At 39.2% G+C, this 17,235-nt stretch overlaps 1 protein-coding gene across 2 annotated transcripts in view; it reads right to left on the reverse strand.

Annotated features, from left to right (window-relative positions):
- LOC144962652 (succinyl-CoA:3-ketoacid coenzyme A transferase 1, mitochondrial-like) overlaps positions 1-17,235 on the reverse strand; it is a 36,696-nt gene that overhangs the window by 7,989 nt on the left and 11,472 nt on the right. For both annotated transcript variants that reach the window (XM_078895762.1, XM_078895763.1), the window contains 7 exons: positions 17,233-17,235; positions 14,441-14,547; positions 13,148-13,322; positions 11,810-11,924; positions 10,784-10,878; positions 5,278-5,399; positions 3,701-3,776 (listed from right to left, as the gene is read on the reverse strand). The exon at positions 17,233-17,235 is cut by the window's right edge and continues 147 nt beyond it. In XM_078895762.1, coding sequence (XP_078751888.1) covers positions 3,701-3,776; positions 5,278-5,399; positions 10,784-10,878; positions 11,810-11,924; positions 13,148-13,322; positions 14,441-14,547; positions 17,233-17,235 — 693 coding nt within the window. The remainder of the gene's footprint in view (positions 1-3,700; positions 3,777-5,277; positions 5,400-10,783; positions 10,879-11,809; positions 11,925-13,147; positions 13,323-14,440; positions 14,548-17,232) is intronic.

The raw sequence follows: 17,235 nt of genomic DNA on the forward strand, positions 1-17,235 counted from the left end.
CGTAGCTTCCCTGACTACGGACAGAGATGCATATACGAGATGGAAGTCGGTTTGGACGAATTCAATCCCTGGACTGGACTTTGCTGATTGGTTCGATCGTCATAACATAGTAGTGTGAGAACCATAAGAGGCTGCTGCCTTCGGACCGGACGTTACAAGGTTCGAGCGGCGCATAGTTGAGTCCTTGGTAAAGACTTTTTACTCACATTCTCTCACCGTGAACAGGTGTAAAATGAGTACATGGCCGTTAACAGAAAAATACCGAACTCGGGATGTTTTGGGCTCAAAACTCTTACTTTACACTTTAAATATAAATCCAGCGGCTTATATATATATATATATATATATATATATATATATATGTGTGTGTGTGTGTGTGTGAGTGAGTGTGTGTGTGATATGCTGTCGAGGTTTCTTGAAATTTCTGACTGATGTCACCATCATCATCATCATCATCATCATCATCATCATCATCATCATCATCATCAGCAGCAGCAGCAGCAGCAGCATAACAGAAAAATACCGAAAACATCATCATCATCATCACCAACAACATCATCGTCATATGTAAAGCGCTTTGAGCACATTTAGTAGATATTCCGCTATATAAACGATCAAGCTCAAGTCATCATCATCATCATCATCATCATCATCATCATCATCATCATCATCATCATCATCATCATCACTCAGAAAATGACATTGAGATTCTCAGAGTAGAAACAACACTGATTACCATCATATCTGTGTACAAACCTCCATTAACCCCATTCAAGTGGCCCCAAATGAATCTATCCGATAGAAAACCAACCCTGATCATTGGAGATTTTAACAGCCATAACACTATATGGGGATATGAGCAAAATAACCTTGACGGAGATGCTGTTGAGGAGTGGGCGGCCGGCAATGACCTCACAATCCTCCATAACCCCAAAGACAAGAAAACCTTTATGAGTGCCCGGTGGAAGAAAGGTTACAATCCGGACCTGGCATTCATATCCTCTCAACACTTCTCAAACTTTGAAAGGACTGTAGGTGAGCCTATACCGAAATCTCAACACAGGCCTATTACCATCAGCATCAAACCAGCTGTTAAAGCCCTCGAATCAAATGCGATACCACGATTCAATTTTAGAAAAGCAAATTGGGAAAACTTTACTAAAGATTTAGACAATGAGATCACCAATATAAAAAGTGACCCACAGAGATACGACGACTTTAGAACACTCATATGGAAAGTTGCAAAGAAAAACATCCCCAGAGGATGCCGAAAAAGTTATATTCCATGTCTCCAAGATGAAAGCAAGAAACTATATGAAAGATACATTGAATCATACAAGGTGGATCCTTTCAGTGAAGAAACCCTAGAACTGGGTGAAGAACTCACATCAATGATAGCCGATGAAAGATCAGAAAGATGGAAGGAGTTAATAACCTCCACCAATATGACCCTAAACAGCAAAAAGGCCTGGACTACAATTTCAAAACTGAATAATGACAAAAATACCCAGACAAGAGTGGCTGCAGTAACACCTGACCAAGTAGCACATCAGCTTCTACTGAATGGGAAACCAGCCAAGAAAGCACGAGGCCAACTAAAAGCCCTGAAACGTGAAATGGACAAAGCCCTCAAGGATAGTGAAGATCATCTTGACTCTTTTACCCTGGAGGAGCTACTAGAGGCCTTGTCCCATCTGAAGGCAGGAAAAGCATCTGGACTGGATGGAATCACAACTGAGATGATTCAACACTTTGGCCCGAGAACCCTATCCTGGCTATTGGACCTCTTCAATGTATGCGCAAGGACAAACAGGCTGCCAAGTGCATGGAGGAAAGCAAGAGTAGTCGCCCTACTGAAACCGGGGAAAGATCCAAAATCCAAGAAAAGCTATCGCCCGATCTCCCTCCTGTGCATCGCATACAAGCTATTTGAGCGAATGGTTATGTCCCGCATGTCACCCAGTCTAGACGAACAACTGTCTCCAGACCAGGCTGGATTCCGACCAGGACGGTCAACATGTGGTCAACTTCTTAACCTTACACAATTCATAGAAGATGGGTTTGAGACAAAACAGGTCACTGGCACAGTCTTCGTCGACCTCACTGCAGCCTATGACACAGTGAATCACAAGATCCTACTCCTCAAAGTGGCTAAAATGATAAAGAATAAGAAAATTGTAAATATTATCCAGTCACTTCTCGAAAACAGGCGCTTCTTTGTTGAAATGGATGGCCGGAAGAGCAGGTGGCGCACCCAGAAGAATGGTCTTCCCCAAGGATCAGTGCTGGCTCCAACACTTTTCAACATATATACAAATGATCAGCCTGAGTTCCCAAATATCCGCCGATTCATATATGCTGATGACCTATGCCTCGCAACACAGGATGTGTCCTTCCAACCAATCGAGAGCAGACTGACAAATGCCCTAGACACCCTTACAAAGTACTACACTAAAAACTCGCTGAACGCCAACCCAGGGAAAACACAAGTGTGTGCATTTCACCTCAACAACCACCAAGCCCACAAAAAACTTAACATCAAGTGGAATGGCCAGACATTAGAGTACAACTACCACCCAGTGTACCTCGGAGTGACGCTTGATCGAACTCTGTCCTTCAGAGAACACGTGAGAAAGACCAAGGCAAAAGTGTCCACGCGTAATGCCCTCCTTGGAAAGCTGGCAAACATGAACTGGGGAACTGACCCTAAAACTCTAAGGACCACAGCATTGGCCCTCAGCTACTCAACTGCGGAGTACTGCTCAGCTGTATGGGCCCGATCATGCCATGCCTCCAAGCTAGACCCCGAGCTCAACAACGCCTGCCGGATCATAACGGGCCAGCTGAGAGCAACACCATTACCACTGGTCTACCGTGCAGCAGGAATAGCCCCACCACACATCCGGAGGGAAACTCATGCCCAAATACAAAAATACAAACAGGAAATGGACCAGAGACACCCCCTTCATGACCACAATTGCCCCAAAAGCTGGCTCAAATCAAGAAAAAGCTTCCTCACAGTAGAGAGCCTTCACCCAGATCACTCAGCATTCTTCCGCCTGGACAAATGGGTAGAATGGGACAAGACAGCAAACGATGCCCTCCAGCCCCCAACAGAAAAGCTCCCAGCAGGCACAGACCTCAAGAGAAAAGAATGGGTGGCGTTGAACAGAGCTAGAGCAAAGGTGGGAAACACCGCCACCAACCTCTTTAAATGGAAAATCTCACCGGGCACTGAATGCCCATGCGGTCACCCCAGACAGACCATGGACCACATCCTGTCCGAATGCTCGCTGGGACCTCACTGCACCAATGCTGACCTGAGGGAATGCAACCAGACTGCCCGGGACTGGCTGACTCACTGGCGCGACAAGATATGATGATGATCATCATCATCATCATCATCATCATCATCATCATCATCATCATCATCATCATCATCATCATCATCATCATCATCATCATCATCACCATCATGATCATTATTGTGTAATCTATAAACATTCAATGAGACAAATGGAAGTACCATACACATACTTCAAAATCTATGCACACGGATGTGTGTCAAAACGCAAACACACACAAGACACACACATTCATTGATTCACATTACGTACAAATCAATCCTAGCTATAAGATATCATGATTGCGAAGTTTATTCTATCTAGTTCTAGAAGCGTAAACAAGTAGATTTATTTACAGGGATCATCCAGTTTGCCAGATCTCCGTACTGGGATACTTCCATTGCACCAAGGATGGCCATTTCCAAATGACCCCTTCAAGTGGAGAATACAAAAAATATTAAACTTGTTATATATATATATATATATATATATATACATATATATATATATATATATATATATATATATATATATATATATATATATATATATATAAAAGACACTCACACTTTTATGTCGAGACAATCGTTTCAATGGGTTTCCATATCGTCAGTCGACAGTAGGATCTATTGTCGACCGACGATATGGAAACCCATTGAAACGATTGTATCGACAGAAAAATGTGAGTGTCCTTACTTATTGTATATGCTCTAACCAACATTATCGAGCACATAGAGAGAGAGGGAGCGCGCGCGCGCGCGAGAGAGAGAGAGAGAGAGAGAGAGAGAGAGAGAGAGATGGAGGGAGAGAGTGAGTGTGTATGTGTGTGAGACAGAGAGAGAGAGAGAAAGCGAGAGAGAGAGAGAGAAAGAGAGAGAGAGAGAGAGAGAGAGAGAGGGAGAGAGAGAGAGAGAGAGCAACATCCCTAATAACTCCGAGTACATGAGGGAGGCAGAGGATAGATTGTCGTGGAGGCAAATTATGATAGGAAACGTGCATACAATCGCAGGCCATGGAGAAGTATTAAGTAAGTGAGACTAAAGCAACATTCCTACAAACTGCGAGTACATTAGGGAGGCAGAGGATAGATTGTCTTGGAGGCATATGGTAGGAAACGTGCATACAATCGCAGGCCACTGATAAGTAAGTGTAACTAAAGCAACATCCCTACAAACTGCGAGAAGATGAAGGAGGCAGAGGATAGAATGTCTTGAGGGCATATGGTAGGAAACGTGCATACAATCGCAGGCCACTGATAAGTAAGTGTAACTAAAGCAACATCCCTACAAACTGCGAGTACATGAGGGAGGCAGAGGATAGATTGTCTTGGGGGCATATGGTAAGAAACGTGCATACAATCGCAGGCCACTGATAAGTAAGTAAGTGTAACTAGAGCAACATCCCTACAAACTGCGAGAAGATGAAGGAGGCAGAGGATAGATTGTCTTGAGGGCATATGGTAGGAAACGTGCATACAATCGCAGGCCACTGATAAGTAAGTGTAACTAAAGCAACATCCCTACAAACTGCGAGTAGATGAAGGAGGCAGAGGATAGATTATCTTGGGGGCATATGGTAGGAAACGTGCATACAATCGCAGGCCTCTGATAAGTAAGTGTAACTAAAGCAACATCCCTACAAACTGCGAGTAGATGAAGGAGGCAGAGGATAGATTGTCTTGGAGGCATATAGTAGGAAACGTGCATACAATCGCAGGCCTCTGATAAGTAAGTGTAACTAAAGCAACATCCCTACAAACTGCGAGTAGATGAAGGAGGCAGAGGATAGATTGTCTTGGGGGCATATTGTTGGCAACGTGTATACAATCGCAGCCCACGGATAAGTTAGTTTAAATATTCATCTTTTTAATTTTTTTTTCTTTTAAATTTTGTCAGAGGAATATTTTTAATGATGTAATCAATCCCTGAACTACCCTCTGATCATGGTGAAGGATTCATCTGATGCAAAAAAGGAACCGCCGTCTGCACTTTCTATGGGATTTCCTCCAGCGTCTACCAGGTCGGGGTCTTCATTGTCTTGAGTTGCAAACGGTCCCTTTAAAACAAAATCATCGTTATTATTATCATTATCATCATCATCAGCAGCAGGACCAACAACATCATCATAATCATCATCATCAACATCATCATCATCATCATCGTTATCATCACCACCACCACCATCATCATCATCATCATCATCATCATTATAATTGTATAATTGTAACACGCCTGACCGGCGAGTCTTGTTTTTGTTGGCTCTTTCATTTACGTGTTTTGAGTGATTTTTATCTGACATTTCGCCTGGATTTTAATACCATCTGATTTGTGATAGTCTTGTGGTTTTATTGATATACATTTTAACGATTTCTAACAGAGGATTTTTCTAAAATTTTAAAATTTAAGTATGGATTTTCCAAAGTCGAACATAGTTTTAAACTGCTATTTGTTTACAGCCATATTGGAAACTTTATTCACTGTGCTATATTTTACAACTTTTAACAACTACCGTGTACATCGATCTATTTATAATACTAATTTTGTGAACAGACTCAGAGGGGGTAGACGAAAACAACTCCCTATAACCACCGTCATTGGTCATCGGCCAACCCCACGCCCGCTCCCCCTACGACCTCGATCCTCGCTTCAATTTATCAACACTCGTCCCCCATCCAATCTAATCACTTCAATGAGTAATCCTCACCGTTCCTTGTCAAATGTCAACACTGTCCGTGACAGTCAGTATGAAATTAACGACCACCATGACAACAACTCGCAGCAACAGCACCGTCTTGAGCAACAACAACAACAACAACAACAACAACAACAACAACCTGCACGTAGTGATCATACCAGTTTAAAAATTGGATTACTAAATGTTAGATCGTGTCGTAATAAAACTCAAGACATAATCGACATTATTGAAGATCATAAAATTAATATTTTTGTCATCTTGGAAACATGGCTTAATCATTCATATGATGATCCAATTATGAAAGCAATTACACCCGAAGGCTTTTGTATTAAATCATTTCCACGCATTGGGAGGAAAGGAGGTGGTATTGCAATTATTTACAACTTGTCACTCTTTGACAAGATATCATTTCACCATGATAATTTTAGAAGTTTTGAATACGCTGGATTTGCCATTCATGAAAATAATTTTAAAAAGTCGTTTCACTGTGTCTACCGCCCACCACCAAGCCAACAAAACAAAATATCAACAATTGATTTTTTATCTGAGTTCGGAGAATTTATGTCTATGCAATCCATTAACAAAAAGCATAATATTTTTATGGGTGATTTTAACATTGATTATTTCGGAAACAAAAATGAATCGAAAGTATTTCGGGAGATTATTGACACAAACAACTATATTCAACTTGTAAGCGGTCCTACAAACAACCATGGCCACACAATAGATCATGTCATTACAGACATTGAACATTCTCTCTCTTCACCTGTCTCAAATATTGATAAATTAATCTCTGACCATCATTTAATTGTGTTTTGCGTTTTATTTCCAATGAAGCACGAAGTAAAAAAGATGATAACATCTCGTAATTTGAAGAATATAAACATGAACATTTTTAAACAAGACCTTGACCATAACGTTAAAAATAAACATGATGCGAATGGTCTCCACGAGTCAATTGTTGGTACGGTGGACAAGCATGCTCCCTTAACAACTAGAGCAGTAAAAGTGAGACGTCAAGCACCCTGGTATAATACCGAAATAAAATTGAATGGATTAGCCAGGAGGCGGGCAGAAAGAAAATGGCTCAAGTCCAGAGATGCTGTCGATAAGAAGCGATACATCGCGGCTAGAAATGATGCAAAAGCCGTCAATTTCAGGGCCAAAAAGAAATTCTATGAAGAAAGCCTCAAAAACGTGGGACGTTCGAGACAATTCTTTGCCTTGACCAAGGAACTGCTGGGACAACAGACGCAACCAGCTCTCCCATCTTTAATCGATCGTGCAGATCTACCAACTCGCTTTGGTCAATATTTTAAAGAAAAAACGGATACCATCAGGAAGGAACTCTCGTCTGAATCGATCCCTACAACATTTGACAAGTTTCATGGTGATTCGTTAACACATTTTTCAAAGATTACTGAAGCTGACTTACGTGATTGCATTATGTCGTCTCCAACTAAAAGTTGTGATTTAGACCCCTTAAATACTGCCATTTTAAAAAAATGCATTGATGTAATTTTAACACCATTTACATGTATTGTTAATAATTCGTTGCAGTCAGGTGCTGTACCAGACATTTACAAAGTTGCTCATGTCAAACCCCTTTTGAAAAAACCTGATCTCGATAAAGAGAACTTAAAAAACTATCGCCCTGTCTCTAATCTTCCTTTTCTCTCTAAGATCTTAGAAAAGCTTGTTTTGAAACAATTACTGTCTCATCTTAAAAATAATTGTCTTGAAGAAAAATTTCAGTCTGCTTATAGGCAACATCATTCGACGGAAACCGCACTTGTTAGGGTTGTTAATGATCTCCTCTCTGTTATAGACAATGGTTCATGTTCTTTGCTGAATTTGCTTGACCTATCGTCTGCTTTTGATACTATTGATCACAATCTTCTTCTCAAACGTCTTGAAATTACTTATGGCGTGTCTGGTGCAGCGCTTGATTGGTTTAGGTCATATTTGTTTAATCGTAAACAGATTATTACGGTGGATGAATATAGATCGGAGGAAATCTTTCTTGATTGTGGGGTTCCCCAGGGTTCAGTACTTGGACCCGTTCTTTTTGTTTTGTACGTTGGCCCTCTGTCTAAAATCATCAGAAGTTTTGGTCTGTCTTACCATCAATACGCTGATGATACGCAATTGTACTGCGTTTCCAATATGAGAAATTTACAAGAAGTATCAGCCAATAGTAAAAATTGTATCCAAAGTGTTAAGAAATGGATGAATGAGAACAGACTGAAACTGAATGATGATAAGACGGAGGTGCTGTATGTGGGGAACAGGAAGTGGAAAAGTGAAACAGATTTGAAGTTGGGGGATGCCTCTATTCAAATTGTTGACAAAGTGAAAAACTTTGGCACATTCTTAGACTCTGGACTGTCGATGGAGCATCAGGTTAATAATTTGGTTAGATCTCTCTTTTTCCAACTAAAAAAGATTGCTTCCATTAGACGGTTCATATCTGAGGATGTGACCAAGCACCTGGTTGTGTCCCTCGTACTATCGAAATTGGATTATTGTAATGCTCTGTTGTTTGGCGTTTCGCAATACAATCTGAAACGTCTTCAGATTGTCCAAAACAGCGCTGCCAGACTAGTATTTATGAAGCGTAGGTGCGACTCTGCCGGACCTCTACTTCATGACCTGCATTGGCTGCCTGTTGAGAAAAGAATTAAATTCAAAGCTTGTGTTTTAGTGTATCGTTGTCTTGAAGGTACTGCCCCTTCCTACCTTTCAGAACTAATTGAAAGATATTCAAAACCCCGCCCCTTACGTTCGGCCAGTGATTCCACAAAACTAGTTGTCCCTCGAATTCGGAAAAATGCTGGAATGAGATCCTTTTCTCATTTCGGACCCTCTATTTGGAACGCCTTACCGCAGAGCATTCGTGAAAAAGAATCTTTGTCTATTTTTAAACGTTCGCTTAAAACATATTTGTTTCGATTTTAGTAGATGGTATGAGAAGCAAGATAGGTTTGGTTTGTGTTGTGTGTTGTGTTGTGTGTGTGTGTATGTGTGTGTGTGTGTGTGTGCTTGTGTGTGTGAATGAGTATGTTTCAGCCAAAGTAATTTGTAATTTAAGCGCTTAGAGTCTGGTGTCTCGGAGTTATAGCGCTATATAAGTTTTCAGCATTATTATTATTATTATTATTATTATCATCATCATCATCATCATCATCAGCAGTAGCAGCAACATTATCGTCGTCATCAATCAATCAATCAATCAAACAAACAAGCATGCAAGCAATCGAAATGTTCATAAATGCCAATCTCGATTGCAGAAAATGACCACCATATACCATTTCTCCACTGGAAAGAATCTGAGCTAATGTGGCCTCACGTAACTTGATCAACGCCACATGGCGTAGTGGCTGTGGGCGAAGTGCGAAAACCCAATGCCTGTAGGTTACAAGTCGAAGAGGTTATCGCTTTGCCACGCACGTAAAGCAGTCCAAGTATTTAAATGATAAACTGTCTATAAAAGCCAAGCTTTATTCTTAAAAGTAATAAACAAATTGAATATAGCAGCTTTTAAAAAAAAAAAGAAAAAAAGAAAAAAATACCCGTCACGGAACGTTTCGGGCTCAACACCCTTCTTCAGCCGACAGCTAAGAAAACAAAAACAAAAAAAAAAACAAAACAAAAAAAAAACAAAAACAAAAAAAAAAAAAAACACACACACAAAAAAAAACCAACATATATTATGCATTATTAAAATCACAAGATCGACCACTAAATATTTCATGCGTCCCACTGTTGAAGAAAAATCTTGGAATGTCAAAGCTTTATTGTGACACCTTTTCAGTAAAATAGTTTTACTCGCTCCTTACCAGCCATTTTCAGTATTTTCCACAAAACTTCACACTCAACTTACACAAAAATATATTTTTTATCACTCAAACACAATAGCATTAAAGTTTTTGCCATAAGTAATTTCTTTAGCAAAACATGCTTTACAACACACTATTAGTTTATTTAAATGTTATGATGTACAAGAGAAATTTGAATAAGAATACTGTTGGTTGTATCGTTGCGAATGTGACGATTCTCCTATGGTTGGTAAGGAGAGGGGTAAGTTTTATAGCTTGGTGGTATGGTCAGTGATTGGATTGCTCGGTCTCGTAGAACTGGAGGAAAGTGCTTTTCGATAGATCGTCCTACCTAAAGGATAGCAAGCAAATTGCTATTTTTCATTCAACGATACAGAAACGGTTAAAACATTACACCGTTCTTACTTTAGATAGAAGGAAATACGCTTCACCAGTCGTAACGTCACTTCCCTCGTAATGACGCATGGTAACTTAGTAACTGGCTCTAAACTATCGGAACAATGGCGGACGCCTTTATGAAATATTTCTCCGATGAGCATAAAAGCGTATCCAGGGAAAAAAAAAACATTATAAATCTGATCGTGTTTTGACGTTTACTCATTTTGATCACAAGACAAAAGTTCTAGCCAGCATGAAGAATAAAAAGTACCGATTTTCTTTCTTTAGAACCACGATGGCCGCCGTTGCTGGGCGACGTGACATCAGACTATTGAATCCAATTGACGCCACTCAGGACTTTGTTATTGTTTTTTGCCATCTACGTTTATGAATAACTCTAACTAAACTGTATTAACCAGACTATAAACGTTCTAGGTTACACATAGTTATGTATGTTGGCCCGTGCACTTCCGGATTGCAATGTTTTAAGCTTCTTAGCCAAACGCATACTATCTAAAGACAACTTACCATTCCCAGAATTCCATGTTCACACTGTATGTGTACTTTTATATCCGGTTTGATGTGATTCGTGACAAATGATGGCAGCCCGATTCCAAGATTTACTAGTTGTTCGAGTTAAAAAAGATAAACAAACTTAATGTGACTTCAATTCAAGATCACGTGACAATTAACTCAATATTGGCGGGTTAAGTATAGCACAGAAGACGGAAGTTTTAGTTCAATATTGAAGTGAGATTTAAATGATATATAGGGAATGAGATTAGCGGAAGAGTAGCGTCCCTTGATTGGACATCACCTTACAGAGAGAACGTCAACATGGTTTTGCGCATGCGTCTCTCTCGCTTCGCTTTCGGTGAAGTGTCTCCGGAAGCGAGGACTAGAGACGCATGCGCACAACCAACATGACGTTCTCTCTCTAATAACTTCCGCTAATCTCATTCCCTATTAACAATGAGTGAATATAGGATTTTTTCATGACATTGAATTTATTAAATGAGATATTTTTGTTCTTGTTTTTGATGTCGTCGTCTTCTTCTTCTTCTTCTTCTTCTTCTTCTTCTTCTTCTTCTTCTTCTTCTTCTTCTTCTTCTTCTTCTTCTTCATATCTTCTCTCTTCTTCTATCTATACTTACTACTACTACTTACTTACTACTACTACTACTACTACTACTACTACTACTACTACTACTACTAACTACTACTACTACTACTACTACTACTACTATCTACTATACTACTACTAATACTACTACTACTACTACTACTACTACTACTAATACTACTACTACTACTACTACTACTACTACTACTACTACTACTACTACTACTACTACTACTACTTGTCGTTCTACGTCCCTCCCTATTTCAGCTAACATCGGTGTGAACGCGTGTGTAAAAAGAGCACGTGTCTATGTGTGTGTGTGTGTGTGTGTGTGTGTGTGTGTGTGTGTGTAATATGTATATATTGTGATCTTTTAAAGTTATCGTCAAATCAACAGTTAGAATATCTATGTGCATAGTTTGCAAGGATACAGTACATGCCATCCTTTAGTTCAAGCGCAGCTCGTTTAACAATCCTGTCCCTCGTCATTTGCCCCGGGCTTACAGGCTGTTTCGTGCCAAGAATACCTTTGCTCTGAGCCATAACCTGGGGAAAATGGTCAAGACTTAGACCATCGCATTTCATAGCTTTTGAATAAAGTATAATCTGTAACTTAAAAAGAAAATCTGACAAAAATAAAACAAAAATTTCAGATTGATCTTTTCATGAATAAATCCGTGATGAGTTAGGACGTATAGTCTGGTAAAATTATATTTGCTTAGAAGAAGAAGAAGAAGAAGAAGAAGAAGAAGAAGAAGAAGAAGAAGAAGAAGAAGAAGAAGAAGAAGAAGAAGAAGAAGAAGAAGAAGAAGAAGAAGAAGAAGAAGAAGAAGAAGAAGAAGAAGAAGAAGAAGAAGAAGAGAAGAAGAAGAAGAAGAGAAGAGAAGAAGAAGAAGAAGAAGAAGAAGAAGAAGAAGAAGAAGAAGAAGAAGAAGAAGAAGAAAGAAGAAGAAGAAGAAGAAGAAGAAGAAGAAGAAGAAGAAGAAGAAGAAGAAGAAGAAGAAGAAGAAGAAGAAGAAGAAGAAGAAGAAGAAGAGAAGAAGAAGAAGAAGAAGAAAGAAGAAGAAGAAGAAGAAGAAGAAGAAGAAGAAAGAAACAAAAATCAGATGAATCAGAATAAAGTGATGAGAAGGAGAAGAGGAAATAAGAAGAAAGAAGAAGAAGAGAAGAAGAAGAAGAAGAAGAAGAAGAAGAAGAAGAAGAAGAAGAAGAAGAAGAAGAAGAAAGAAGAAGAAGAAGAAGAAGAAGAAGAAGAAGAAGAAGAAGAAGAAGAAGAAGAAGAAGAAGAAGAAGAAGAAGAAAGAAGAAGAAAGAAGAAGAAGAAGAAGAAGAAGAGAAGAAGAAGAAGAAGAAGAAGAAGAAGAAAAGAGAAGAAGAAGAAGAAAAGAAGAAGAAGAAGAAGGAAGAGAGAAGAAGGAGAGAGAGAGGAGGAGGAGGAGGAGAGAGAAGAGAGGAGAGGAGAGGAGGAGAGAAGAGGAGGAAGGAGGAGAAGAAGGGAAGAGAGAAGAGAAGAAAGAAGAGAAGAAGAAGAAGAAGAAGAAGAAGAAGAAGAAGAAGAAGAAGAAGAAGAAGAAGAAGAAGAAGAAGAAGAAGAAGAAGAAGAAGAAGAAGAAGAACAACAACAACAACAACACAACAACAACTCCAACAACAACAAACACATCCAAAAATAACCTTCAGACAGCTCGAGATACAACATTCATATGAGAATTCAAGAATTCAGTCTTACATATTATCTGAATGCAAGCCAAAATGAAATACACACGTACATTTTTAAATGTTGGTTTCCTGTATTTGGAGCCTTTGATGATGCGTTGCACATAGATATGAGGAATATGAACATCTTCCTTGGCTATCGAGCCTGTTTCCACAATATCTTCCACCTCGGCTATTGCTATTTTGCCGGCTTTGCACATCAAAGGGTTGGTATTTCTAGCTGTTTTTCTAAAATGTATTTCGATGAGTTTATTGTTATAGCTTCATGGTATTGTATTTTCAACTCATGCCAAACAAAATGTGATCAGCTGCATGTAAACGGCATTACGTCCGTATAATTAAGAAACTGGTGATGAAATTTGCAGTCAAAGTATGAGAATTTGATCAGTTTAAATGTCTTATTGAGGAAAACGAATATAGATTTTTAATGTCCAAAAAGAGGAGGAGGAGGAGGAGGAGGAGGAGGAGGAGGAAGAGAGGAGGAGGAGGAGGAGGAGAGAGAGAAGGAGGAGGAGAAGAAGAGATGAAGGATGAGATGATGATGTGATGATGATAGATGATGATGATGATGATGATGATGATGATGATGATGATGATGATGGAGAGGAAGAAGAAGAAGAAGAAGAAGAAGAAGAAGAAGAAGAAGTAGAAGAAGAAGAAGAAGAAGAAGAAGAAGAAGAAGAAGAAGAAGAAGAAGAAGAAGAAGAAGAAGAAGAAGAAGAAGAAGACTTAACATGTAGAACGAGACATGACGCCTGTTAGGTGATAATATCACAATTTTTTTCGGACAGAGACAACGCTGATTACGTTCAGGTTCTCATTCTACACCTGAGTACCGTGAGAGAATGTGACTAAAGAACCTTTTTTCCCAAGGACTCGAACCCAGGACATTCCGATCCGAAGACGAGAGTTGTACCACTTAGACCACATAGCCGCACAAGGTTAAAAGAATTTATCAGAATAAGCAATTCAACTATCTACCATTATTATGATCGTCTTCAAACTCTCAATCCAAGGTCAAACATTTGCGGCTATGTGGTCTAGTGCTTTGGCACTCACTTTCGGATCGGAAGGCCCTGGGTTCGAGCCTCGCTCGGCGCATAGTTGAGTCTTTGGAAAAGGCTCTTTATTCACATTCTCTCACCATACTCAGGTATAAAATAGTACCTGGCCATTAACAGCGTTGTGTCTATCCGAAAAAAGTGTAATATCGCCTAACAGGCGTCATCATGTCCCGTCCTATACGTTAAGCGTTGCTGTTGACCAGGGATCCCTTGTAAAGCTCTTTGAACACGTTTTGTGGTTATTGCGCTATATAAAAGCTCAATTTAAAAAAAAAACATTACTTGAAGGTCAAGTTGCCTGCCCTGTCAGCCTTCCATGCTTTGACCAAGGCAAAATCTCCTGTGATGGATTCCTCCATGATGTGGTTGACGCCACCAAATTCTTGGCTCTACAGATTCATAGACAAAGTCGACAATTATTCTGATGTTACTATGAAAAAATAACACGTATTTAAAATTGAGGCCAGAAAACTCGTCCTTCAATTATCGATCGATTATAATAACACTCGACTTGGCAAAAAAAAAAACACAAAAAAAAACAACAAACTCTCAAACCTAGGACTTCCCGAAGTTTCAGGTTTGAGAGTTTTGCCAAGTTGAGAGTCATTTTAACGAATCAATAGTTGAAGTTTAATTTTCTGGCCATATTTTTTTAAACATGTTTTTTTCCGAGTAAATCAGAATGAACACAAACATATTTTGTAATTTTTTTTTTTATAAAGAAGACAGCATGAAGAAGAAACAGGACCGATTTTCTCTGTTAAGAACAAAGCTGCTGGTTGCTGAGCGGACGTGACATCAGACTATTGAATCCTATTCCAAAAAGCAGGAGTGTAAGAATCGTTTAATATTATTATATTACACCTCCCATTTAAAAATAACAGTCAGCAACGATTACTCTGGAATGAATTCAGAAATTGTGTCATTATTTAATGGAACCTATAACTGGGTTCATTAGTCTGATGTCACGTCGCCCAGCAACGGCGGCCATCGTGGTTCTAAACAAAGAAAATCGGTGCTTTTTATTCTCCATGCTGGCTAGAACTGTTCATGTCTTGTGATCAGAATGTGTAAAAGTCAAAACATGATCAGATTTATAATGGGTTTTTTTCCCTCTGGATACGCTTTTATGATCGTCGGTGAAATATTTCATAAGGGCGTCCGCTATAGTTCCGATAGTTGAGAGCCAGTTAACTAAGTTACCATACGTCATTACGAGTGAAGTGACGTTACGACTGTTGAAGCGTTATACGGCGTTATTTTTTAGGTTTGTGCAGCGTCTAGTGATTTGTCGTTAGTTGTGCTCAAGGAAACAAGTGACCCCATTGGTTGAACTGTCGAATATAACTCAAAATTTGTTTCTTTTTTTTTGTTTATTTGTTGGGGGTTTTTTTGTGGCCAAATATTTGTCTTTTGATATACATAGCATGCGCTTGGCTAAGAAGCTCATAACATTGCCATCCGGAAGTATAACGGACCAACACAGAAAACTTTGTGTATCCAGAACGTTTATAGTCGGGTTAAAACAGTTTAGTGAGCATTACTCATAAACGCGGATGGCAAAAAACAATAACAAAGACCTGAGTGACGTCATCTTCGAACTATCTATAAGTTTTGGTCAGTGCGTAGCCATCGTTAACTTATGGCCTGACAATAGAACATTAGATATCGTTAACTTATAGCCTGACACTGACCATAAAATGACGTCAAAATGCCAGTCTTTGGCCACAAAAGAAAACAAATCGTTAGTTGTATTTAATAGTTCAACCAATGGGACCACGTGTTTCCATGAGCACTACTAATAACAACTGACTAGGCAGTGCAAAAACAAAATAGTGACGTCAAAATGCCAGTCTTTTTTGGTTTCAGTGTCATGTTATAGATAGTCTGCAGATGACGTCACTCAGGCCTTTGTTATTGTTTTTGCCATCCGCGTTTGTGAGTTGTTCTCACTGAACTGTATTAACAAGACTATAAAAGTTCATGGTTACACAGAGTTTGTGTGTTGGTCCGTTATACTTCCGGATGGCAATGTTGTGAACTCCTAGGCCAAGCGCATTCTATCTATAACTTAACGATGGCTACGATAGAACCCACTCGGGCTTAAAGTTATATTCACCTTTTAGGTTTGTGCACGGCCTAGTGTGTTGCCATTAGTGGTGCTCAAGGAAACAATTGATTCCACTGGTTGAACTGTTGAATAAAACTCACGATTTGTTTTCTTTTGAGGCCAAAGATTTGTCTTTTGACGTAAGTTTTTTGGTCAGTGTCAGGATTTAAGTTTACGACGGCTGTGCCTCAAAACGGTTTATCATCGTAGTGAAACAGATTAGAAAAATTGAATTTGATGTGGAAGCAATGGGATTCAATAGTCTGATGTCACGTCGCGAGCAGCGTGGCTCTTAACCAAGAAAATTGGTACTTTTTATTCTTCATGCTGGCTAGAACTTTTCATATGTCATGTGATCAGAATGTATAAAAGTCAAAACATTTTCATATTTATAATGTTTTTCTCCTCTGGATACACTTTTATGCCCGTCGGAGAAATATTTCATAAGGGCCTCCGCCATTGTTCCGATAGTTTAGAACCAGTTACTAAGTTACTATACGTCATTATGAGGAAAGTGACGTCATAAATGTAGAAGCCAATTGAAAACGTGAGCATTTATACAGAGCATTATCTAAAAAAACGCAAGCAAAGCGCTTTATTAGTCCCCAGCCAACATAATACTGAATTGCAACTGTAGTTCCCAAATGAAACCATCTGAAAAAAAATGAAAAAACAAAAACAAAAACAATCAAATGATAAATAAACATTTTTCATAAGTATTTTTTTTAAATATCATTTCAAAATTTAGGCATGCCGACGTGAACATATATGCAGGTCTGACATCCGAACCCATTTATGGACCTAGTTTAACATTGTTGCAATGGACAATATTGTGCGTCATTTTAAAAAGATTTCCATTACAACAATGAGCCCATAAGAAATTGGGTTATCAGACCTGCAAATAAGTGCACCTCAAGGCATGCCGTTAGTGAGTTAACGGGTGAAGAGACAATAATAGGCTTACCAT

This window comes from Berghia stephanieae, chromosome 1 (genome assembly GCF_034508935.2).
Source record: "Berghia stephanieae isolate SIO BIC M18660-M18661 chromosome 1, UCSD_Bste_1.3, whole genome shotgun sequence".
Lineage (NCBI taxonomy): Eukaryota > Metazoa > Mollusca > Gastropoda > Nudibranchia > Aeolidiidae > Berghia > Berghia stephanieae.